This window comes from Onthophagus taurus, chromosome 1 (genome assembly GCF_036711975.1).
Source record: "Onthophagus taurus isolate NC chromosome 1, IU_Otau_3.0, whole genome shotgun sequence".
Taxonomy (NCBI): Eukaryota; Metazoa; Arthropoda; class Insecta; order Coleoptera; family Scarabaeidae; genus Onthophagus; species Onthophagus taurus.
Genome location: NC_091966.1, coordinates 12,551,418 through 12,577,924, shown reverse-complemented (window position 1 = coordinate 12,577,924; position 26,507 = coordinate 12,551,418). Strand labels below are relative to the sequence as shown.

The following is a 26,507-nucleotide window of genomic DNA, read 5'->3' as shown; positions in this document are numbered from 1 at the left end:
ACTTTTCTAATTGTAGCTTTAGGCGCTGTAGTAAAATCTGACCGAAGCTAATTGGGTCATACATAAAAAAACGATGGTGGAATAGAATAATTGTAATATTGATAAAATATATGTAAGTATATAAAAATCCATTCACACCAATATCCAGCTAAATATAATGATTAATTTCTAAATTAAAAAAAAAATGGGAGAAAACGTGCGTGTGTAAGTTAAAGTAAATAGTTTATTACAATAAATAATAACATCTAACTGTACACAAATATTTACGAAGTAGGTAGATATACTATTACAAGTGATATATTCTAGTGAATAAAAATTGAGCTCAACTTTATACACATTATGCATGTAAGAGATGGTCATATGTTATCTTTGTGTTTGCTTCACACTATATCTCGTGGTCTGTAGCACTCCTTGCTGGTCATGATCACGAAGACCGCGCTCCACTCACATTGTGGGTGGTAACCATTTTATACATACGTGCGGCAAGTATGTTTTTGTGACCATTTATTTATGATTACCATACGTTGCAACGGTAAAGCGACATTTATATTGCAATGTTCAGCACGACATCGGTTAATATTAAAATCTATTTAAAAAGGATAAAAATTAATATTTAATTTCTTTTTTGTGTTTCTTAAATTATACTTTATTACAACACAATTTGTATGGCGCCGGTTACAATGGCGCCGATTTTTCTTAGAAGACAAGCACCTAAACAGATACTAATTGGATACAAGGAGTTAATTAATAGTCTCATTAAGGCGGATTGTGCTATATACGATCTCGCAGTACGTATACGTCGACAACATTTTTAAAAGACAACGATGGCACATTGTTCCCGCGCTCACTTCTTTCGCTGATACCTATACACTATCGCTTAATTAACCGTGAGTTCTTTTTGACTAATAAATACGACAAGGAGAAAGAGAAAGACCGACTTTACTTCTTAATTTACAACTTTGCGTGGCACTAAACGTTTCTAATGGCCGGGAATTTGACCGTGTTTGGTTAGAAATCTTAAGTATCTATAAACGCGAACGTGAAACGAAGTATCCGGTTTTACGACGAGTCCACAGAGAGTTATAGGTCTTTGTTAATTTATTACGCATCTTAGTTATCAGTATAATCTTTCTCCAGTTACTTAGTGATTTATACAAGTAATATAATTTTGAATTTTATTACTAACATTTATTTAAACTTGTATTTTAAAGTATATTAAGGTTTCTTTGCATTCAATTTGTTTGTTTTCAGACGCACGGTTGAACCAGAATGTTTCTAGTTCTAGGTCTAGTGTTAGTTCTAGTTTTAGTTCAATGAAAAATATACCACAATCTAACGCTGAACTAAAACTAGAACTAACACTAGATCTACAACTAGAAACATTCGGGTTTAGCCGAACGTCTCTGAAGACGGCTAAACCTGAATATTTCTAGTTCTAGATGTAGTGTTAATTGTAGTTTTAATTCAATGAAAAATATACCACAATTTAACGCTGAACTAAAACTCGAGCCAACACTAGACTTACAACTAAAAACATTCGAGTTTAGCCGTGAGTCTCTTAATAGACGGCTAAACCCGAATGTTTCTAGTTCTACTTTTCGATCAATAGAAATATGTCCGTTATATCGATCTTTTACTATATTGAAATTATTCCAAAAGGTAATTCAAAAAGTAGGTAAATTCTAATGATTATAGTGGGTTGTTTCTACAAGACCGGCTTTTGGCCATTAATCAAATGAGACAGGTATGAATAAATTAACATTGTCTTATAGTTCTTGAACAGCGGGATTAAAATGGCATTAAGTGATTTATCATAATGCGCCAGGGAGTAAATCCAATATCCCCATTTTATTGCGGTCGTCAGTGAGAGAGATCGAGAATCTTTATATGAGCTGCGTATCACTTAATCTTCTTTCCTCCTTAAGTAGAGAGACTTAGAGAGTCTCCTTAAGAAAAGCGATATTTAAATCAGCGATGTACTTAACCCCTCGAGCCGGTGCGTTTGATTTATAGTTAATGAAAACCTGTTTCTTCGATACTTTACAATTTGATTTATGTTAAAACTACGTTTCAGTGGTTTATCCAAAGTTCTAGTAAATTCTTAAACGCAATAAAGTTTGTTTTTATCAAAAGAACGAAAGCTCGCCGTCAACGGAATAAAGTATCGCGGCCATTTAAATAATGTTTTATAGTTTACGACTGCAAACAAGGCAATGGAGCAGCCTGTAGTTACGGTCCATAAATAGTGAATGAACGCTAAATCTAAGCTTCCAGTGTCTACGAGAGTCTTACTACTCAGGAGAAGGACGACGACGACTCGGTTATGGTAAAGAAAAAACGCGACGGTAACTGACCAGATGGGTCGTAATTTATTTTCAGGCAACTCCCCGTACGAGCTAATCGAAAAACCTAAGTGATTTTCCGATTTTTGCACGTCGGAACGACGAACGTAGATGATTTGTACGGCTCTCTTCTACGCCCAATAGCAATTTCAATTTTTGCGTCGGCTACAAGCGGCACATCTTCAGATAATGATTTCCATCGACCCCATAGACAACGGCCCTCAACTACTCCTACAGTGCGTTGTAAAGTTGCAGGGACGGATTCAATTATATTTAATAATTAAATTATTATTTTTGCATAATTTGTGAGAAAACATAATTGAAGTTATTTTCATTTCTTTAATAAATCTTTTCTTATGAAATTTACTTTGTTAACATGATCTAGCATGTTGGCCACAATAGTAATTATTTAAGTATAGTAGGTAGCAAGTTTTTATTAGAATTTTTTTAGTGTGTTACTAACCGAATGGGTGTTTTAAGTAGTTACTCAAGTTAACACGTTGGCTACCAACAGCTATGTATCATGGTGAGCATTATTGCCTAGCATGTCAAATACGACGTAACTCGTAGTTTGTTTACTTGCCATATTTGTACAGCTACAATGAGATTTGTAATTTGTAGTATATTAGTGTAAATATAAATAGATGGACTCAAAGAAGAGAACAAAAAAATCAATTTTGGCTTACATTAATAGTAAATTTAATTGAACCAAAAAGATATTCATACAAAGTTTAATGAACATCCACAAGCAAAACAATACTTTTTGTGGTGATTTAGGAACTTTCCAGAAAATAGGCTAGTTTTGTATCACATAGTACATAGTCTAATAATACATATCGGGATATTTATAATTTGATTATAAAAATAACTATTAAACAACACATAAAACAAAGGTATACATGTAATGCACTCGACAGTAAAAGGACAAGTTGAAGCGTAACTCAACTACGAGTTAACGTCTCCGCGATAGATCCCGTTTTAGACCAGAGTCTTGGAAAGTACCGTGACAGTCAATGTGTTAAATTATATAAAATACTGCAGTACTCTAATGCGGAAATGACTGATATACTCTTTATGTACGTTTTCACCAATTCCGAAGTTTATCATAAAAGAAACTGAAGTTTAGCTATGTTATACAAATACATTCTGTATAATAAATATTTTACCAAGTCGATGATTCTTCGGCGCAAGATACTTTTTGACGCATGATTTGGAGTTTTCTAATTACTTCTTTACAATAAGCACATTTATGTCTTGAAGAAACTCAAATATATGTATAAAATCGTATATGTCGAACTTATTGCCTAAACGGCGGCGTTGTATGTGTATGTGTCTATCATCCCCAATTTGTACATTGTATATTTTAAACCACATTTTTTTTGTCAGGTGTTGAGACGTTATCTTATAATGCCCAAATATTATATTGCCGTCCGCTTAGGTATCAATCATAGATTACTTATCGTATGTAAGTTGACTATGTCTATATACAGTATTGGCTGTGCAACCACAGTAAGTATGTACCGGGTCATCTTGCAAAAATGTCCTTTCGTAATTACGAAATCAATTGCGAGTCGTATTTAATATCTCATTAAAAAACTTTATCATTTGAAAATATATTCAAAGCAAGAGCGCTACGATGTATGTATGTAGTTTCATGTGGGGGTGAATTCCTTCACAGCCCCAGCGAGCCCTTTGTACATCCTCACAGTTAACAGTTTATTCAGGAGTCAGAAAAGCAGCCCAAGATTTTCTTTATGTCCGAAAATTGGGGCCATAATACGCCAAAAATGGATTCCCTTAAGTACGCGAGGTTGGGACAATCACAAACAATATGACTTCTGGACCGTCTCTTCTTCCATTTCACGCCCTCTAGAAATTGTTGTTTTCGCCACCTTCATGTAGAACTTGTGCTTACGTAACCTGCAATGTCCAGTCAAAAAGTGGGTGAGGAGCCTCAAGTCACTTTTTGATTTTCCCGGGAACTGAGCAGAATTTTCTCTGCAAAGACACCTACTGCAGTCTCATGCCATCTATCGCAAAAAACTCGATGGGAGATGGTGTTGATCAGCTTTGATGCTATATTAAAAGTTCACTTACTACGACTTCTTACCCGCCCATTTCGCCAACCTGTCCGCATAATCGTGTGCCATATTTCCGGTATATCCTTTCCGACACTTTATTGTGATGTTGTTATAAACATTAGCCTCTGCAAGTGATTGCTGACAGGACTTCATTAGCGGTGATGCAGTTCGATGCTTACTAAGCGCTAGCATAGTCTGTCTACTTGAGAATAATGAAATTATTCGTGTATTTGTCAGCTAGGACGATCGTGATCGCTAGAAGAATCCTAATCAGAGTCGGCATGTTGAGAAATTGCAATCTTGTGTTGCACTTGCATTGATCAATTTATCACAACGTCACAAACTTTGTACACTTCATACGCTGTAACGCAATCAAAGGCAGCTATGCGAAAATTCTTCGGTATTCTTCTTATCTATACTTATTTATCATGTCTCGACCAAATGAGTGAATATCACAGCAAAGATGTTGCAACGATTAATGAAAACAAAAACTTTAATACTAGTTAGAAGTATGCACACATACAAGGGGGTGTGCATACTTAAACATTACTAATTTGAATTATTGCATCTTAAACTGCAAATTTCTATCAATAAAAATATTTTCTTTGATTTTTCTTATTGGGTTTTTGAAAAGTTTTTATTTTTCTGTGTCGCGCTACATATTTTTATCAAGCCTAGTTACAAATAAAATCACATTTTTTCAACCCCACACACGTTGTTGACACATGTTCCCGTTCTTCTTTTATTACATCTGCACTTAGAATACCCTCGTTTTTTTCACTATCATTAAGTTCCGTAGGACTAGGAATTTCAAGAGCAATCAATTCACGTTTCAGCAAATCTTTCTCCACCAAATGCATGTGTCATTACAATAATGTTGGAAAAATGGGTTGTATTAATAATGAGATCTTTGTTTTCATGCATTGTGGCCACCCCGTTTTTCAACATCCATTTAAAATTGTATTTTAAATCATTTCAAGCATGTTTCAAGGTTCGTTACGACGATCTTGATCTACTGACTGTATTAAAGAAGCTATACTTGGCGCCAGATAAACAATTTGTAAGTTTTGAAGTTCCAGGACATTCTAGGAATTTTAAATTCGAGACCTTTCAAATTCATATTTCGTCTGACTTCTAGGATGTAATATCTGTTGAAATATTCTGTAAAGGAATATAACCCAGCTTCATTACTTCCCATGCAGTGAATAGGTAGTTTACTGGTAGTTTATTTCTCTATATCCTTGATTGACCATGCTTTTAGGGCTCGAATCACTATCAGTGATTTCCACAAACAATCTGCCTGAACTACTTTAAAACTAGTAGTTAAGAATCCTGTATCTTCAATAACCTAAACAAGTTCCTTGAAAAATGCTTTTGCCAACATTTTACTTACAGCAAAATATAATCTTTCTGTTTGGTTGATTGTGAGATGAATTAGCTACATTACAACTCTGCCCAACAACAATTTTGTAATACTTGATAATTGTGAAGTATAAACTAAGTAAGCTCACGACCAAAATGCGATCTTATAAATACTTTGCAAAAGACTTACGCCTGCATACTTTGAAAAACTTTGATCCGAGTAAGACTCGGGCTTGTGCGTTAAGGGGTTAAATGATATGTTTACTTGGTTGGATAGTACTATGAATATTTTGTTAAGTTATTTCAACCTTTCTTGATTGGAATAGAATATAAAGTACACAACATGTATGGTTAATCATACAATCGATTAAAATTTGGAGTTTAACAAGTTCTATCGAAAACATAAAATAATTGCGGTTTGTCGATAACATATCGAAATAAAAACTCGAATATGGACACACAATACGAAGCCTAAAAAGAAGACAAAAAATCGTTTGTGTTTGTGTCAACAATTTGGCATTGTGTCAGATCATAAGATATATGACCATTTGATGTGAATAACATTTGACGTTAAGTGTTCTTTTGGTCGCACATTTGAAGCTTACATCAAAATTACCTAAAATGGAACCCTCTTTTCTCGCAGATTCCAAAACATTTGAAGAAACTTATACAATACCCAGTAAGGCAACAGCTAAATTGCTGTACTAAGTAAGGATGCAATTAGAGTTCTAAATTATCAATATGATATAGTAAATAATTTCATAAATCAGGAAATGCATGTTCCTTGTCCAATATAGATAGCGTACCTACTGTGTACATTAATGCAAGCTCGTTTATCAAAAATGGATTATAGACAAGTACTTTAATAGACAGACCTAAGAAGAAGAAGTAAAATTATAAAATGCATACAACGAAGTAAGCTACGACTAGCTATAACATTCGGGTCTTAACTAAATAAAGGAAAAATTACGTAAAAACTTTCATAAATCTAACATAAATAACTATGACATAACAATAATAAAAGGCAGAATAGACGTCCTAAGAATTTTTTTGTTATCTTAGAAAATTCTTTTTATTAAATATACGATAAACGATCATTCAATATATCAAACGTTTACTTTTACTTCCTCAACAACGTACATAAGTTTCCATTAAGGTTTCATCGAGACCACTCGCTGATTAACACACGTAATTCGTTTCAATCACACATGTGTTCATTCCAGCAGCCGTACACGGTGATCTCGTACGTCGGACCCTCGACTTATTATTGGTAATAATTCATAAAGACCTTCGGTCTATACTTCTCAAAAGGAGATTATTAACGACGTCGACAGGACCGTATAAAAATTTTTTCTAAGATATTAAAAAAAATAATAAAAAAAATACTTATTTAAAATTTATTAATTTTATTTCAGATTCATTATGGTGTTAGTATTGAACGGTGTATTACAAGAGGAGTGTCCTGTAGACACGCGAAGCCTCTACATTCAACAGCCGATATATAGGGACACAGCAGCCCAATTATTAGCTATCCCTAATAAGGTCATCGGCCCTGTCGGACTTCTCTACGTCCTCCAGAGGGAAATGGCTGCGACAGTACCACATGACAGTAAGTATTACTGCTGCTTACATGCTACTCCTAAATTACAGCAATTAATTATCGGGCATGTTGCCACATTGCCATCTCAAAGTTGACGACACATTCCATTACGCTAATTACCCTCATTTTTATTTTAAACTCATCCACCAACATATTTTTCTTCTTTTCTAGAGCATGTCAATATACTTGGATCAGGAGATGCCACCACATGCATTATCGTTGTAGTTAGACATTCTGGTAAGTTATTTTAAAATTACTATTAATTAATTGCTACAATTAAATCAAAATTAAATAATCACATTTAATGACTTTATCGAGCTTGTATATTAGATAAAATAAATGCAAATGTGTTGATGATTTAATTCTTACAGCGAATAAAGATGACACTGATATCATTCAAGATGCATAAAGGCTTTGCTTAAGACAATTTGATAATCCACGTATGGAATAAATCAAACTCCTCCAGCATAAATTTACTATCTTGTTACATCTCATTTCTGTTGTATTATCGTGGGATTTCGAAATGATTCGAGTCTCCGTACACAATCGGTGTACGTTATGTTTCTATTCGTGATCATCGTAAACATTTTCGCCATTTCCCAACGTCATCAAATCAATCACGATGAGTTAGTGGAAAACGTTATCGTAAAATTTTACGGTTAGGTGATGATAATAAGTAATACCATCTGTGACTTCACATCATTTTTGTTATTGGATCAATTAAGATGAAAATTTTTAAAAGTGAATACATAATTATCGTAAAGCTCGTTAAGCCTATTATTATCATGATAAAAAAATGTTTGTTTTGTAATAATATAGTTTGTAATAAAAAAAATGTATGAAGATTTCTGAATTGATATAGAAATACGAGCAGCGTTAGTTGCAACAATCACGACTGCATTGTTTTCTAACAAATAGTCGGCCAAATTGGTCACACAGATAACAGCTTATTGCGGCACCCAAGACCTGTAATTGTCGGTCACGAACGTTCTAAATTACCGTATTCGACGGCGAGGACAACGCAAAACCGTAATATTCTTCTTATACCTGCATGAAGGAAAATAATTGGTAAAGTAACCGTGATCATCAACCCCATTTAATTGTTCCTATCGATCGATCGTGTCAATCTTCTTTGAAACTTTCACAAAACACGTACTAATAAATCTAATAATCTCTCATCTTATTATTTAATGCCTTAGATTCGCTTTTAAATTGCGTTCAAAGTGCATACTAAAGATAATGTGTATTAACCTAATTTTAATTTCCTATTCGAACAACCTCTATTCTCTCGTATCCATTGTATGTTAATAACATCGTGATCTGCTTAACAAAAGCAACGTTGAAAAACCGTGAAATTGATCAATTTTGTTGAATTTAAAACGAAAATATGTTCTGTTGTTTGATGATGAAGACAAACTTCTTGAGTAAATATATGGGATGGGTAAAATGAGCAGTTGTTTGCTAATTGGCAGATGTTCATCAATTAGTGAATGAATAATACTGAATAAAAATAGGTCTACGAGAGAATTTTTGCATTTACATGTTACTTAAAATTATTCGTAAAGTGAATAGACAAAATATATTTTTAAGGTTATTAAATCTTTTAAATTTTTCTTAAGATTTGTTAGTAACTTTATCCATAAAGTTCTTAAGTAATAATAATTATTGTAGTTTGTGCTGATAGAAACACGAATATAGAACAATTTCATATTTATTGGATGATATTGATTAAAATGACTTACAGTTTTGAGAAATTTGAGATTCGTAGCACTTTTAATTACACCACAACTTACTTAAAACATTTAGTGCAATAATTCAAACAATGTCCAGGAAAAAGACAAATTTGTTCAATTTTTGCATTAAAACTGTACTTTAAAGCTAAACTAACAAATTAGCAAAAAATAATTATTCTTAATACTTTTATCTTAAATTTGGTTAAGATTCATTATACAACACTTAGTTTGTTTCTCACAAGGAGACAACGCAGTTGACTCTTCACCAATTTTGATGAATTTTTTTGTGGTGAATCTATGTTGAATATGTATCAGTTTTACCAGAGCTTTTGATCCAATGGCCCTTCTAAAAGGCGTAATTTATTTTTAAAGTTTAAGACCTTTGAAAATGACAGCCCAGCACTCATCCACCGCGCTATATTATGCTGTTGTCTGCAAGCGGTTTTTCTTTGCGGCATATAAACTTAATTTTCAAAGACCTTAAACTTTAAAAATAAATTACGCCTCTTACAAGGGAAGTGTCACAACTGTGTCTCACCGATTTCGATGCAATTTGGTACAGTCATAGAATGGGCCAAAATAAGGTTCGCACATTTTTTTATACGTGCGGTAAAAGCCCCTGGGGCGAGTTATAGGGGTTGAAAGTTTGGAGAAAAAGTACGTTTTCACTTATATTTTGAAAACGAAAAGTGCTATCAAAATTTGGTAAATTGTAACTGATATTCATTTTAAAAGAGCTTTCTTTTGATGTGTCACACATATAGCAGAGGGTTAAAAAGGGCGAACTACCCCTATTTTTTTGGAATTATTTAAAAACCACCCTATCGATTTTGGCGGCATTAAGTATACTTCTAGTGCGTTCAAAAATATTAGTTAAGGGTTTTTTCCCATTCGCCCTAGATCAACCCCAGCGAAGTTACGGGGGTTAACATGTAAGCACTTTTCGTAAGAATGATGTGATAAAATTGTCAGGTATTTTGAAAATACTTTAAACAAAACCGTAAATTAGTCGCACAATAAAATGTTTAGTGTAAAATAAGGCATAATACACCATATAGGGGTTGTTGGGGTTATCCACCCCCTTAAAAATTAATTCTATCCCGGGCGTTATTTGTCGATTACGGCGAAATTTGGTACTGTGTTTGTTTTATATTTGAAGTAAAAATTTTTGAAAATGGTTATAAGGGTTACAAATTAGGGGTAGTTTTTTGTTTATACCTCGAAGATGAAAACTGCCATCGTAACTGTGGTATTGTTTTTTAAAAATCTATCTATCGATGTTCCACGAGGTAAACTACCCTCATTTTCTTTAAATAATAAATATAAAACTACTAGATAAATAAGATATTTTATTTATTTATGAGTTAAAAAGCAACTGACAAAAAAAATAGTTCAATATACCAAAGAAGTTTATTCTACATTACTAATTGACGTTTTTTATGTATTATATTAATTTTCAATATTAAATTTATTTTTATTCTACGTAGTGTTGGCAAAAATGAAAGTCGTGGAAAAAATGTTTTAAACATAAGGATTTTTTACACCATGCACATGTTATGACCGCTATATCCCCACAGATATCACACGTTGGCTTCTCACTCGAAAAGCAAACTTCCACGGGATTTTCAAAATGGTCTGGTCTCTCCTCTATATAGCCACTTGCAAACCATGCGTATTTAAAAACATTTATAAACCGAGGGGAAGCCAACTGGTTATGCGTCAACGATTGCAATTTTAATATGTTATCCCTCTGATGTAAATTGACATCATACTGGTAAAGAATAATCTGATCAGAGAATCTTCTAATAAAATTTTTCCATATTCTGAAACCAAATACATCTAGGGGCTGTATTTGACCTGTTGTCCCTGCAGGTATAGATAAATGTTTAAAATTAGTACCTGATGGAGTTATTTCACTAATAACTTCAGGACAATGGCCACTCCAAGAATCTAATAATAATAATGATTTAGAACCAGTATTTGGAAAATATACATTTTGGAGCCAATTTTTCATGTGTTCTGAAGTTAACTTTCCAGATTTTGATGCCAAAACGTATATATTGTCTGCTTTAAACATTGTATTTGCTACCCTCGGTCCAAAGCTGCCAGAGGGTTCTTTTAAAACAATAAAAAGTGGAGAAAGAAGTTTCCCATCAGCAGATATTACGGGTTGAATTGTGTAACTGTGCGTTGTAGATGACACCGACTGGACCACACTTTCTACGGTTTTAACTCCTAAATCGCTTAATGTTCTTCCCGAATGGAATTCCAAGTTAAAACCGCTCTGATCCGAATTGTAGGTGTTTTCAGGTCCATATATTTGGATTTGTAGCTTTGCCTCTTTAACGAAATCTTTTGCTAAAGTTTTTACTCGATCAACATTTCCAATTTGTTTTTGGGATAGAAATTTTGTTATTTTTCGGCTTACTAACCGATTTGCTTTCTTAAAACGTTGCACCCAGCTATGAGATGCTTTGAACAGTTGAGGAGATAAATTCTTTTCATTTCTAGCTTGTATAGCCCATCTGCGTATATCAATATCATGTAGTGGCAATTTATTATCTACGGCGGCTCTCGCTTGATTAATTACAAATTCGGTAATTTCTGCTAATTTTTCTTTGTATGTCCCTCTTTCTTCAATATATTTAGACCATCTGTGCAATTGGGTCTTTGACGTTACTTTTCGGTATTTGTTTTTTACGGTTTCTAGTTTCAAATAACCTTTCTTCCCACTTGTCCAGTAATTTACCGCCTCTAATTTGTACTCGTAGTCGATGTCATCCTTCAATGGACAATGAGCATCAGTATCTTCTACAAACCTGTCAGTTGTATCCTGGTCTTCAATAATTTGCTGACCGTCATTGATGCCATTGGATGAATCGAAAATTAATACAGTTTCGTCTTCAATTTGCATATTGTAGTCTTCCATACTTTCCATTAAAATACGCTGTATATTTTCTTTTAAACTAACTTCTGCTTCATTTACAGGAGTCTGGGGAATATTCATAACAGTAAAAACTGTCATTAGCAAATTTAAAACGTTTATTGGGTTTATTGTAACCATTGCTTCTGTCAGTTGCTCTGAAACTAAAATCTACCCACTGGGCACACGTTCTTTTATACTAGAAAAAACTATTTTGAGAAATGACCTTTAGCAAGCGGCACTAAAAAAACAAATATTGTGCCAAAATTTTTTTGGTAGGTGTATTTTTGGCAACATTATGTAGAATAAAAATAAACTAATAAACTATATAAAACAAACACAGTACCAAATTTCGCCGTAATCAACAAGTAATGCCCGGGATAGAATTAATTTTTAAGGGGGTGGTTAACCCCAACCACCCCTAAATGGTGTATTATGCCTTATTTTACATTAAACATTTTATTGTGCGACTAATTTACGGTTTTGTTAAAGTATTTTCAAAATACCTGACAATTTTATCACATCATTCTTACGAAAAGTGGTTACATGTTAACCCCCGTAACTTCGCTGGGGATGATCTAGAGCGAATGGGAAAAAACCCTTAACTAATATTTTTGAACGTGCTGGAAGTATACTTAATGCCGCCAAAATCGATAGGGTGGTTTTTAAATAATTCCAAAAAAATAGGGGTAGTTCGCCCTTCTTAACCCTCTGGTATATGTGTGATACATCAAAAGAAAGCTCTTTTAAAATGAATATCAGTTACAATTTACCAAATTTTGATAGCACTTTTCATTTTTAAAATATAAGTGAAAACGTACTTTTTCTCCAAACTTTCAACCCCTATAACTCGCCCCAGGGGCTTTTACCGCACGTATAAAAAAATGTACGAACCTTATTTTGGCCCATTCTATGACTGTACCAAATTGCATCGAAATCGGTGAGACACAGTTGTGACACTTCCCTTGTTAGAAGGGCCATTGGATCAAAAGCTCTGGTAAAGCTGATACATATTCAACATAGATTCACCGCAAAAGAATTCATCAAAATTGGTGAAGAGTCAACTGCGTTGTCTCCTCAAATATTCATTCTATGCTACCACCAAGTAACTGCTAAAAGTAATTAATTCGTTAATTGCATATATGCACGACAAGTCATAGACAGATTGGAACAAAAGTCTGAAAACTCCTAATTTTCTTGTAAATAAATAGCTAGAATTATCCAAAATTTGGGATTAGCCTAATTCAGAATGTACTATTAGGGATTCCAGACGTACCATCTGCAATGTTGTCAAATTTTCTATTTCTACTATTAGTCATTTTGGATTTTTAAACGCAAAACCTAGTAATTGTTTCAATATTATACAAACTATCCTTCAGTACGAGTTCAACCATATACAGAGTGATTTATTAACCCACCATCAAACTTTGACATATGATAGCTAATCCAATTACCAAAAAAAATTTTAATGAACATATGTCCTATTGCAATTATTTACGAAATTATAACACTTTAAAGTTTTAATTTTTATATCATAATTAACTGCAACATTTTTTTAAACACATAGATATTACAAATATTGTTCAAAATAGCCTCCTTCTGCTAGAATACATGCTTCACAACGACGAATTAAAGAGTTCTTCAGCCCAATTAAAATGTCTGGTTGATTTCTTATTTCAGTAGCAGCCATTTGTATTCTGTTTAATAACTGTTCTCGTGTGTTAATTTCGAATTGATACACAATTTGTTTCATATGACTCCATAAGTAGAAATCCAATGGATTAAGGTCAGGGGATCTAGGTGGCCAAGCAAATGGACCATTATTACCAATACACTTGTTTGGAAAGTATTGGTTTAACCACTCGACAACTACTCTTCCGCGATGAGGTGGGGCACCATTGTGCTGGTTCCACATATTTTGAATTACATTAAGAGGTATATCTTCAAGTAAATCAAAAAATGTATTGTTCAAAAAAAATCTGTAATTTACAGCGTTCGAACGTCCATCAAGTATATGCAAATTAAATTGTTGATAAATATTCCACCCCAAACGTTGCTACTGAAACGTTGTTGAAATTTCCTTGGTCCAATCGCATGCGGATTTTGTAATGCCCAGATATGTTCATTATGGTAATTTTTTATACCATCTCGTGCAAAACATGATTCATCTGTCCAGAGAACATTTGAAATGAAGTCATTATTTTGGGCATGTTGCTGCAATAACCATTCACAAAATGCTAACCGTTGCTGATTATCTCCTGGCTGTAAACTTGAACACTATGTTTACGATACGGATGAAGGACTTCGCGGTTGAATACGCTCCATACAAAATTTTGACTTACTTGTACGTAGTGTGCTATTTTTCGAGTGCTGATGGAAGGATTACCAATGACAGCATTAATTACAGCTTCTTCGTCCTCTACATTAACTACATGTGGTCGAATAGCTTTTGCTGGAGCAGAATTACCTGTTTCTCGAAGTCTTCTAAAAGAACCGTTAAAAACTGAATAATATGGCAAATGACGCTGTGGAAATCTTTCTTGATATTCTCGTACTAATTTCCATTGCAAAAACCATACACGAAAATTACATCAACATACTCTTCAGTGCTATAAGCATACATTTTGAGTGTCTTCTTGTATGTAATAATTAAACCTTACAGCAAACTGACACATTACAATGACAACTTTGTTTTTGTTGAATGTTTCATTTTATTGACTATTAATAAATTTGCTGCAGAAAACTTTAAAGTGTTATGTTCATTAATATTTTTTTTTTTGTAATTGGATTAGCTATCATATGTCAAAGTTTGATGGTGCCCTAATAAATCACCCTGTATAACAAACAATGGTGACATCTCAAGTGCAATTTGTGAACTTGATGCACTTGACTCTGATGGTTGTGCCGTTGATCGATTGCGGGCGCTATCTACATCAACCAGCGTATTTGGACCCCGTGCTTGCTGTTTCGTTGTTTGATATAAAAAAAAACAATGTTTGGCCGACTTCGATCAAAAATAATCTTCTGTGCAAACTTTTCTTCGGAATGTTCCAATGGTATTCAATTTGGTAAATAAAACAAAAACGTTCAGTAAAACGTTCAATAAAACAAACAGAAATGTCGATCATGTTAATTGACTTTCTGCTTGCATTGGTACTATCCAACCTTCTGGTTCAACAAATCAACGCCATCCTTTGTTTTATTAGAAAATTTTACTATTTGGGATTTCCTCTCAGGATTGTCAGAATAAAGCAACAAATCATATCAAAAAGTAACAACATACACGCTCAAAGATGGTGGCAATAGACAAACATCGGTGGAATTTCTTTCCGAATATACTGCTTGAATGCTACACATTCACGGAACGGAAGCAACTGCCGTAGATACACTTTGTGATTACATTTATATCCAACTATTTTTCTCTATATCGACGATGCCATCCAAATTCGTCATTTCGGCGATCATATTGAATATGGTATGAATATTAATTATATGGACAAAGGGTCGGATCTCCAACCGATGTCAAACGGTGTTAACCCTATACCACAAGCAATTCATCAAATAGGATGCGGAAAGCAGATATTTACGCAACTTGTCTGAAAGCAAATGAGGTACAACTTATAGCAGGAACAATTGGTATTGATTCTCTGGGTTATTGTATTGTTTTATCCTTCGATAATAATAACACATTTGAATCTAAACAGCTACCTCTCTTATTGTTTGTCAGCATCAGAATCGGCGTTATCATATTCTTCACTTACTTCATTTCCTTCATCATTTTCACTTGAAATATAATCGTAGTAGTTTTCGGTGTTACTGTCATCACTACCAAACTAATCGAACCACAATTCATCTATATAAATGTACTGTTTACGATGCAATTTCTGTTACAACAACGTGTTACAATAACACCTGACTGCAAGATTAAAATTCACTCAGTCTAACACATACAGTCCGGATTAAGGAAATTTTGTATACAGGCTGCTAAGTACGTATAGCTAAAATATTTAATCGATTAATTGTGTCAATTTGACACCAAGCCTGAATGAGATTGAATCAGTTATAAAATGCATCTATTCCCCATGATTCACCGCAAATTAATTATGCTTTATCAATAATTTGTTGCCTTAATTCTACAAGTCTTCCAGGTTTAGTTTTATAAACTCGACTTTTCAAGTAACCCTAATAAAAAATGTATTTAGAATTCAGATCCAAAACGAACGAAGCAGAACGGGTACTCCATTCTATACTACCTCGTCTACCAATCCATTGTCCATGAAATACCTTATTTATACCAAAATGAGCTGGAACTCCGACTTTTTGAAACCATATCTGATTTTAATTGGCTGCAAACAGGTTTCTCAGTGCAAGTACAATTTCTTTTGTGCGTAGTATTTTATAGCTATTATCTGAGTACTCATTCCACTCATTCATACATTTAACTTTTGTAGTCTTTGAATACGCATCCAGTAGGAATTTACATCACTGCAATACTTTACATTATGCCGATTTACATTCCGACACGATGTAAAGATTACTTACTAAAGAAATTACCGTAATTTTGGTAATTATGTCCATCTTAGTAATCTTTAGTTCATTTTTACATTATCTAAACTTTGTAGGGTTAAATTTATTAAGTTTTCATAAAGCTTTGCAGTGCATTTAAGTTTTGATGTCTGTCATAATAGTATTTGGTCGACTCCTCAGTGACCATCTTTTACGTTTCTAGTTTTCTCAAAATGTTTAACAGTTTCTATCACAATCGCTCTTATGGATACATGAATCATTTACTGTAATACACCCTGTTTCATTAAGAACCATACTATAGAAACGATATACTTTGCAGAACTCTTCAAAATATGTTAAATAGATTTAGTTAATAATGTATTAATGTCAAAATTACAACATGCTAGAATGAATTACTTCCTATCTACTTTGTACTGAAAATTTTATTTATTTAAAACTTAGTGAAGATTTATTTACAATGACATAATATACAGGGTGTTGCATTTAAAAAGCCGTAGTGATCTAGTTATTAGGAAATGTGCAAAAAGATATAAAAAATTGGGTTTTTCAATGCATATATCCTTAGTACTAAAATCAAATTGGCTACCAAAACAGGCATTATATCATATCTTCCCAAATTATAATTATATCACAGGTCTTCCCAAATTATAATTGCCGTGGGCGTCCATCAAGTAGCGAGAGTTAGCAAAAAAATTGGCACATCATCTAGAAATCATCATCTCTGTCTGAGCTAAGGAATTCGTTCGTTCCACTAAGTTGTAGCTTTGTAATCGTTATGCTCTTAAGCTTAAAAACACGGAAATTTGCTCATTCGATATTTCAATATAGTCAGAATACTTAACAGTGCTGATAGCACAAGTTAGATCATTCTTAATACATAATGCTGTGCTTCGTCCCAAGATCACCTTACCTTACTTTAAGTCCCACTGGAAGGTTTTACCTGCAACTAAATCAGTTCGAGTAGGGGTGCTTCATTCCCCTTAAAAAATAAGATCATTTCAACATCTTCCTTGAGAGCAAAGAAATGCTGTTGTTGGTCAATAACTGCTTGACTTTTTACTTTATTTGACACAAGAACTTCAAATTAACAAATTAATTATTTGTTACATTAAAAAACACTATTTTTTCTCTATTACTTATTTATTTATTATTTACGTTTAGGTTCTGGAGCTGTAGCATTAGCACATTTAGACGGATCAGGTACTGATGAAGCAGTTTGTAATATGATCCAACGAGTGCAAGATCTGGCAATTGGATATCCTGAAGGAAGAATTGAACTACAATTAGTAGGAGGATTTACAGATGTTCATCACTATTCCGAAGAACTTTTTTATAACATAATGAGTAAGTTCAAAATATTTTCACTGAAAATATTCTTTTCTTAATAAATTTTTTTTGTTTCTTTAGCATGTTTCCACAAACATCCAGTTGAAATAGACTTAACGCTCGCTTGTATTGGTGAATTAAACACAACGCTTCGCGGTGGAATTCCTTGGCCAATTATCTATGGAGTTGGTGTTAATGTTAGGACGGGCGAAATTTTCCCAGCTACGTTTCCGGATAAAGGCCCAGACCAGCCATTAAGATGCGCACGATTCTTAACAGGCGTTTCACAGGTAAAAAAATTTCTTTAATTTTGATTTTTAATTTAAAGTTTTTATTTTTTTTAAGGTACTCGATATTTACGATTCCAATGTAGGTTTATTAAAAATCGGTCCGTTTAATTACGAGCCACTTCGCGGTGTTGATTTATGGTTATCACAAAGTGATGAGTTTATATTGCAGCATTTATCAACATCTCCAGAAGTAGAACCACCTAATTTCGTTATTCAGGTAATTTTTTTTATATTAATAATTAATCCACTGAATGGTTATTGTATTTTTAGATCCGAGCAACATTAAAATACATTCAAGACAACCAATTTCCAGCAATTACAGTTTTTAGAGATAACAGGCCACATTATTTTAGGAGGGATGAACAATCTGGGACGTGGCAACCCGTACGATTCTAAATAAATAAACAAAAACATCTACTCCTATAAATATTTTTACAAATGTATCCCTATTAAAAAAGAATATACTATACTCAAATAGAAGAGGCAAAAATTGTAAATAATCAGTAATCTATCGATTACTTTGCTATTATAATCTTGTTACTGTAAAACTGAAGATGTAAAAAATGTAGTTTAAAAATTGTTTTTTTAACAATAACAAAATCAAATCTTTATTATACGATTTTCGATCGACTTGTTATTTGATCTAAATCGTTTATTAACGCTAAATATTTTCGATCTGTTACTGCCAGTAAAGACAGTGAATAACTAAAAAGAAGTTAGTGAATAGAAAATATTATGTGTGTTGAAACTAGAAAAAACATGAATGGATGAAGGGTAGATTGAAGAATATGAATCCGAAAGTCAATGAATGGAAAGAAAAATAATGAAAGAAGACGACTCGAAGATGAATTTTCTTTTAATTCTATTATTATTTTGTAACATGTTAAATCAGACTTGTTATTTTTAGTCGATATATATTTGTTAATTGGGTTGTTGATAATAAATAAACTGTCATTGCTTTGATAAAAGAAATATGTTATTATTTTCATTTAAAAGGAATTAATTAAATTAATATTAACGTTGGAAAATATTTCCAGTGTTTATTTTCGATTTATATAAACACACTATGAAAATTATGTTGAATTTTATTGTAAATTTTTTAAAAACTTATATTGAGTCAAATTTTTATTGATATTCACGAAGAAAATATCTTTAAATAATCTATGTCACTACAGGATGTTTCATAATACAGGGTGTCACACAAAAAACGCCCCAAGCTGTAACTCTGTCATTTACATTCCGATTTTCATGAGCGGGTTATCAAATGAAATGGTTTCATGAATACTATGATTCATGCTACAAATAAATTTTTTCCAAGGCCGTCTTCAATTTTAAGCGATTATTAACTTTTCTTTTCAAATTACTCTATATATTTTTCTTTACGTCATTGGATAGACATTGTTTTTCTCAATCCACTGATGTGCAATACATCCACTTTGAATGTAATTTTAGCAGAAAAAAGACACCGGTATATACAGGTTGCCACACAAGAACGCCGCTAGCTGTATCTCTGTCATTTACCTTCCAATTTTCATGACCTAGCTATCAAATGAAATGGTTTGATGAATACTGTGATTCATGCTACAAATAAACTTTTTCTAGACTTTTTCATAGAAAAACATTAAAATAGTTTCTGAAGATTCTCTTAAAGTCACTTGTGTTATACTGTAGTGCGCCATGGGATAAATGAAAAACCAACTTATAAGTATCATTTACAACTGCTTGGGCATTGAAATAGCATTTAATGACTGTTATCAGTTTTGCGTGTTATTTTTTTCCATGGCACACTGCAGTATTACAGAAGTGACTAACGATAAGACAATGTTTGGAAAATGTTTTAATTGTTTTTCTCTGCTAAAATTACAATTAATGCTAATGTATTGTACATCAATGGGCTCAGAAAACAATTTCTATCCCATAACGTGAAGAAAAACATACCGAGCAATTTGAAAATCAAAAGTTGATAAACGCTTGAAATCGAAGATGGCGTTGGAAAAAGTTTATTTGTAGCATGAATCATAGCATTCATCAAACCATTTCATTTGTTGCCTCGTTCATAAAAATCGGAAGGTAAATGACAGAGTTACAGCTTACGGCGTTCTTGTGCGACAACCGGTATATACAGGTGTCTTTTTCTGCTAAAATTACTTTCAAAGTGGATGTATTGCACATCAGTGGATTCAGAAAAACAATCTCTATCTAATGACGTGAAGACAAATATATGGAGCAATTTGAAAAACAAAAGTTAATAATTGCTTAAAATTGAAGATGGCCTTGAAAAAAAATTATTTGTAGCATGAACTATAGTATTCATCAAACCATTTCATTTGATGCCTCGGTCATGAAAATCGGAATATAAATGACAGAGTTACAGCTTGGGGCGTTTTTTGTGTGACACCCTGTATATGCGCAGGACTTCAAGATGTGATAGCTTGTCCAAAAATTTGAAAAGAAGTTTCTATCAACTCGCCCTCTAAAATCCGCCATTTTCGAGATACAGGGTGTTGAAATTTAATCGTTTTTTGCGAATATCTCCGGAACCGTTAATCATACAGAAAACAGCTTTTGTAAGCATTTTCTACTCATAATAAGCTAAGTTTTGTGCGAGAAAAAATTGTTTAAAGTCATAATTGGTGAAGATTTTGACCATTTTTGAGAAAAATCAACTTTTATGTTGAATAACATGGTAAATTTTTTGAAATAAAAATTTTATTTTACTAAAACGTTAGAACAAGTAACAAAAGCAAACGTTAACTTCATAAATGCATAAGTTAAATGTTAGAAATGTCCGCCGTTAGCTTCAACGCACGCAACAATTCTTCAATGCATTGTCTAACACGCAGGAAAATTCCCGAAGTGTTCCGAATTATCTCGCAAGATCAACAATGCGCTCTCTTAATCGGTCAACATTTTCATATGGAGTAGCGTAGACTAGAGTTTTCAGATGACCCGAAAAGAAAAAATCTAAACAATTAAGTTCGGGATATCAACGGGCGAGCAACCAAACTAAAGTGAGCTGGAGCTCCATCATGCATAAAGTACATATTTTGTCTTACTTGAAGCGGTACATCTTCCAGCAGTTCCGGCAGTACTTCTTCTAGAAATTAATTGTCGATAATCTGCACCGTTTACTCTGTTCAGTAAAAAAATGTGGGCCTATCAAATGATCACCGATGGTGGCCCATACATTTACAGAAAATTGTTGCTGATAATGGTCTTCTGCAATTTCATGCGGATTTTCTTCTGCCCATATGTGGTTATTGTGAAACTGAAAATACCATCCTTCGAAAAAGGTGCTTCATCGATAAACAGAACTTTGGCTCCAAACTCAGGATTTTGAGCTATTTTGTCTTGCATCCGTGTACAAAAAGCCAATCTTGACGGAAAAACTCTTAGCAATAAGGCTTGTACTCTTTGGATATGGTAGGGATACAAAAGTTGCCTTATCAAAATTCTCCAAACCGTCGAGTGAGATAGGTTTAAGTTGTGAACAATTTTTTTGGTACTTGTGCTCGGATTTTCATAAAGTTCGTTGAGGACAGCCTCTTCTACTTGGGGATTTGCAACTTCCATAGGCCGCCCATTATCAGCAGTATTCCTTTTAAAACTTCCATTTTCCCATAGTTGTTGGTGAATGCGTAGAAACAAGTTATGGTGTGGTACTGGGCGATCAGGATGTCTTTCTTGATACAACCGCCTTGCTTCTGCCGAATTACCGCACACCATTCCATAAAGGTAATGTATTTCGCACGTTTCAGCGTTTATGTAATTCATTTTTAATTTTGTAATATAAGTTTACTTTTTGCAGGTACAAAGTAACTGTTATTTTGACAGGAGGTAGCTTTTGTTATAAAATTTAAAGCCTACTTGTTAAAAATAAATTATACAATTTTTTATACAAATGCTGAAATATGCGAAAATCGTTACCTTTACGGTTTGGAGAATTTTGAAAATACAACTGTTGTATCATTTTTTCATTATTTTTTATTTTGCAATTATGAAGGTATATAACGCTTGCTTTTGTTACTTGTTCTAACGTTTACATAAATTTTGTTTAATTGTAAAATAAAATTTTTATTTAAAAAAATTGATCATGTTTTTCAACATAAACGTTGATTTTTCTAGAAAACGGTCCACTTTAGAGCTCATGACCTACAGTACCTTTTTTGTGTAGAAAACATTGACGGTTCAAATGGGGCCAAAACCTTTTTTCCAGTGGCGTAGAAGGTGGGGAGAAAAACAACCACTACCCCTTGAAAATCTTCACCAATTATGACTTTAAAAAAATTTTTCTCCCACAAAACATAGATGAGAAACGCTGTTTTCTGTACGATAGAGGGTTCCGGAGATATTGTCAAAAAACATTTTTTTTTAATTAAATTTCAACACCCTGTATCTCGAGAATGGTGCATTTTAGAGGGTAAGTTGATAGAAACTCTTTTCAAATTTTTGGACAAGCTATCACATCCTGAAGTCCTGCGCATATATTATGAAACACCTGTACCAACAGTGTGTTAATTAATTTTTCGCCTCCCATACCTGAAAGTAAATCATATCAGCCCTAAAAAATAACTGAAAGCTAGATTTTCGGCCCTTAGGATTCTAAACTCTGAACGTCCCTACTTTATAGTTTTTCATCACAATCTAGTTAGTCTTCATTGACATTTGCGGACATTTTTGACGTTTCTCATAATTTTTCATTAAACGTCAGTTGAAATCAAAACTGCTTAATTGATTTAGGCCCACTTTTACCACCTCCTGTTATTCTTGCTGTTATCTTTAACCTCATGTTATGTCAAAAATCGTCTTTTACCACCGTTTTTATGTTACTGTTAGCGTTGACCTACCGGTTATTTTTGGCGTAACATTGACAGCCGGTTTCGGTGCCTGTTATCGGTCTGACCGGTAGGTTAAAAGTGATTCAACTATTTCCGCGAGGTGGCGTACCGTTCAAACAACACACGTGTGTCAAATTCATAACCTAAAAGAAACGAGCGGTGGTTGTGTTTGTATTGAAATGGATTTTGAACGTGAAAGTAGCAGTGACGAAGAGATGATTGAAGATCTGGAAGAAATCAAGGAATTATTTCCTATTCGTGGTGGCCGAGTCATGAAAGAAAGAATCGATCATGTTCATCATTTATCTGACGCCGAATTCGTAAAGAGGTTCCGCCTTTCCAAAGAATGTTTTCATCGGTTGTTGTCAGAGGTTGAAGAAAACATTAAACCACGAACGGAAAGGTATTGTATATTGTATAATTTAGTATCATTTGTAAAATAAAAGATATTATTTTCTAGAAATTCAGCAATATTTGCCTCAAACCGGTTATTATTAACATTAAGATTTTTTGCTACGGGTAATATGTTGCTGGCTGTGGCTGATTTTTGTGGGGTCAGTGAAGCTGCAGCATCTCAAATAGTGAAGTTGGTGGCAATAGCCATTGCCAATTTAAGACCCCAATACTGCAAAATGCCGGAGGGTGACGACATTGGAAAAGCGCAAAGAAGCTTTTATAACATTGCTCGATTTCCTTTGGTTATTGGCACCATCGATTGTACGCATGTACGAATTCAATCGCCAGGTATTGTTAGAAATATGATATACCAATGTATATCAAACATTTCTTATGTTATATTTTAGGTGGAGACCAAGCAGAAAATTTTAGGAATAGAAAAGGCTATTTTTCCTTTAATGTACAGACGGTATCGGACGCAAATCTGAAAATTTTAGATATAGTGGCTAGATGGCCTGGATCCACGCACGATCAAACTATTTTTAATAATAGCAGTATACGCAACAGGTTTGAACAGGGCCATTTTGGAAACGGTATATTGCTTGGGGACAGTGGGTATCGCAATACGTAAGTTCACACTGTAAGAGAATTATAATAAACATAGTAAATGAACTGTTCCATTTTAGAAATTATTTGTTAACTCCCCTTGTCGCACCAAGGACAGAGGCAGAGCGTCTCTATAATGAAGCTCAAATAAGGACCCGAAATGTCGTAGAACGGCAGTATGGGGTTTGGAAGAGACGATTCCAAGTTTTAAGATTGGAAATGAGGGTGGCGACGGAAAGGTAACAATTAGAACCAATTAGTTAAAAAAATTATTCCGTGATTATTTCTTTTATTTGTAAGGATACAACCAATCATTGTTTCAACGGCGGTTATTCATAATATATGCGTTGACATGAAGGAACCGTTACCACCCGAGGATGAGGATGACGATAATAACCCCAACATAGAAGTGGAGAGAAATGGTGATGACATTGCCGGTGATAAAAGGGCAGAAATGATACAATATTTCGAAACTTTGCGATAACATATATATTTACAATAAGTAATAAACAATGTAACAAAATAATAAAACTAATTTTTTTCTAATGAGGCCAATTTTTTCTTTTTAATTTCTAATTTATATTTTAGTACCTCCATTTCTAATTGGTGCCGTTCTTTTTCATTAGCAATTTTTAAATTGCACAGTTCTTTTTTTTTTTCAATATATTCATTGTAGCTATTGTGAATTGTTTTGTTGTCACCTGTAAACTATTTTTATTAATTCTCCTAATCTTACTGTATTTATTTCAACTCTACCTTTTCGTTTGCCACTTTCTAAAACACTACTCTTTCTCTTCCGTAATTGTTTGGGAGTCCAAACATTCCAATCACTTTCTTTTTGACTTTTGTTGACTTCATCCTCTGGGGTGGGTGTGTTTATTTGTGATTCTGCATCAATAAATAATTCTTTGCCGGCCTATTCAGAACTAGCACCTGCTGATGCAGATGTTTGTTCTGTAAGAGACATATTAGCACCTACATCAGCAGGTGCTAACGATATCTCCGACAAAAAATTGTTTACTGCGTCAGAATCACAAATAGACCTCATTCCGTCTACACTCAAAATTATCAAAGCTAGAAAGAACATAATCATATTAATGAACAAATTCCACATGAACAGATAACAGAGGCTATTCTATATTTATAATTTAAACCTTAAATGTACTTTAAAATTTACCTTTAATTTTTTCTTCGATAGGTGTGAGTTGTATTTCGGAACAAGGACCTCCACCAGTTTTCAATTTTTCTTGTTTCATGTCCGCACATTTTTTGCGAACGGTTTTTTTTAAAAATTCATACTTTGTGCGCAACGATTTTGAGTCTCTTGCAACTCCCGTTGTAGCACTCATCGTCGCCGCTATCTCCTCCCACACCTGCATACAATAAATCGCCATAACATTGAAATTGAAAATTGTGTTTTATACTACACTTACATTTTGTTTCTCTTTCCAGGTGACGGTATCACTTTTTTTATTTTCTATAACTTTTTTTCGGTCGGAGATCAATTCGATCAATAAATCGACCTCTTCCATTTTAAAGTTAATTGATCGCGGACGTTTTTTGTCGCCTGAAATTGATTGAATGGAATCCATAGCCATTTTCTCTTATTCTAGTTTTCTAATCACAACTACACAACGACAATCGCTAAGAAATGTCACTTGTCAAAGAGTTGTTTACAAACATTTACAAATAATCCAATTTTAGATCATTTATACGTTCGGCCAACCGTCTTAATAAAATTCCCCTAGATATATCTCCTAACCTTGCAATAAACTTAACCTCCTCATAAGTCGGAGTGGTAAAAGCCGTTTTCGAGATAACCTAATGTTACGCGCTAACCTCCTGTAATGCTAACAGCTAGAATGACAGGAGGTGGTAAAAGTGGGCCTTATAAAATTAGTTTTATTTTATATTTTTGCAATTTTGTTTGGTTTAATGGGAGGCGAAAAACAGTTGTGTGTCACACGTGCAGAAATGCATTAGCAGCCCTTATCTAATAGCCTTGAGCTGCTAATGCTTATTTTCTGCCCTTGAGACAGAATATGCTATATCGTACCCGACGTCATCATTGTAAGTATGCAACCAATATCACAGTATTGGTATGGCACTCTAAATATGTCCTACTACCATTAATACATTATTTATTACTTTAGCTATTCGCCTTTATTGTAATACTCATTAATTACTTATTAAGAATTCTTGTTTTGTCAACACTTATGACTAAGGCTATCAAAACTACATGATGACATAAGACCACATAAGACCTACATAGGACAAATATATGTCATTTATGAAGTATAGCTTTAATAATGTTTTAATTTTGAAGGCTTTTACTCCCTAGCATAACCGTTTATGACACATTGTCTGAAAAGATCCTTGTCAAAGTAGTTATATTGAGTTTTGAATGTTTTTGGATTCTTAACTACAGGAATAAGTTGGTAGAAGTTGCAAAACAAGCTTCTTCGCCATCTTCAGTTATCATC

General features: G+C 33.5%; 3 protein-coding genes across 3 annotated transcripts in view; 2 read left to right on the top strand and 1 right to left on the bottom strand.

The window, feature by feature from the left end:
* The window catches only part of LOC111413790 (N-terminal amidohydrolase 1), a 51,943-nt gene extending 32,787 nt beyond the window's left edge, over window positions 1-19,156 (top strand). The window contains exons 2-7 of the mRNA XM_023044899.2: window positions 7,201-7,394; window positions 7,557-7,622; window positions 17,730-17,912; window positions 17,976-18,184; window positions 18,240-18,401; window positions 18,455-19,156. Coding sequence (XP_022900667.1) covers window positions 7,208-7,394; window positions 7,557-7,622; window positions 17,730-17,912; window positions 17,976-18,184; window positions 18,240-18,401; window positions 18,455-18,580 — 933 coding nt within the window. The 5' untranslated portion in view covers window positions 7,201-7,207 and the 3' untranslated portion in view covers window positions 18,581-19,156. The remainder of the gene's footprint in view (window positions 1-7,200; window positions 7,395-7,556; window positions 7,623-17,729; window positions 17,913-17,975; window positions 18,185-18,239; window positions 18,402-18,454) is intronic.
* Window positions 19,157-22,917: 3,761 nt separating this feature from the next.
* On the top strand, window positions 22,918-24,574 carry LOC139430298 (putative nuclease HARBI1). Its single transcript, XM_071197093.1, has 5 exons — window positions 22,918-23,425; window positions 23,483-23,766; window positions 23,826-24,045; window positions 24,105-24,263; window positions 24,325-24,574. Exons 1-5 carry the CDS (start codon window positions 23,202-23,204, stop codon window positions 24,506-24,508), a joined length of 1,071 nt encoding a protein of 356 aa, XP_071053194.1. The 5' UTR covers window positions 22,918-23,201; the 3' UTR covers window positions 24,509-24,574.
* Window positions 24,499-25,917, bottom strand: LOC139430300 (myb/SANT-like DNA-binding domain-containing protein 3). Its single transcript, XM_071197100.1, has 4 exons — window positions 25,458-25,917; window positions 25,202-25,397; window positions 24,781-25,098; window positions 24,499-24,725 (listed from the first exon to the last, which is right to left on the bottom strand). The coding sequence occupies exons 1-3, from the start codon at window positions 25,620-25,622 to the stop codon at window positions 24,941-24,943; spliced, it is 519 nt and encodes a 172-aa protein (XP_071053201.1). The 5' UTR covers window positions 25,623-25,917; the 3' UTR covers window positions 24,499-24,725; window positions 24,781-24,940.
* Between the last annotated feature and the right edge of the window lie 590 nt (window positions 25,918-26,507).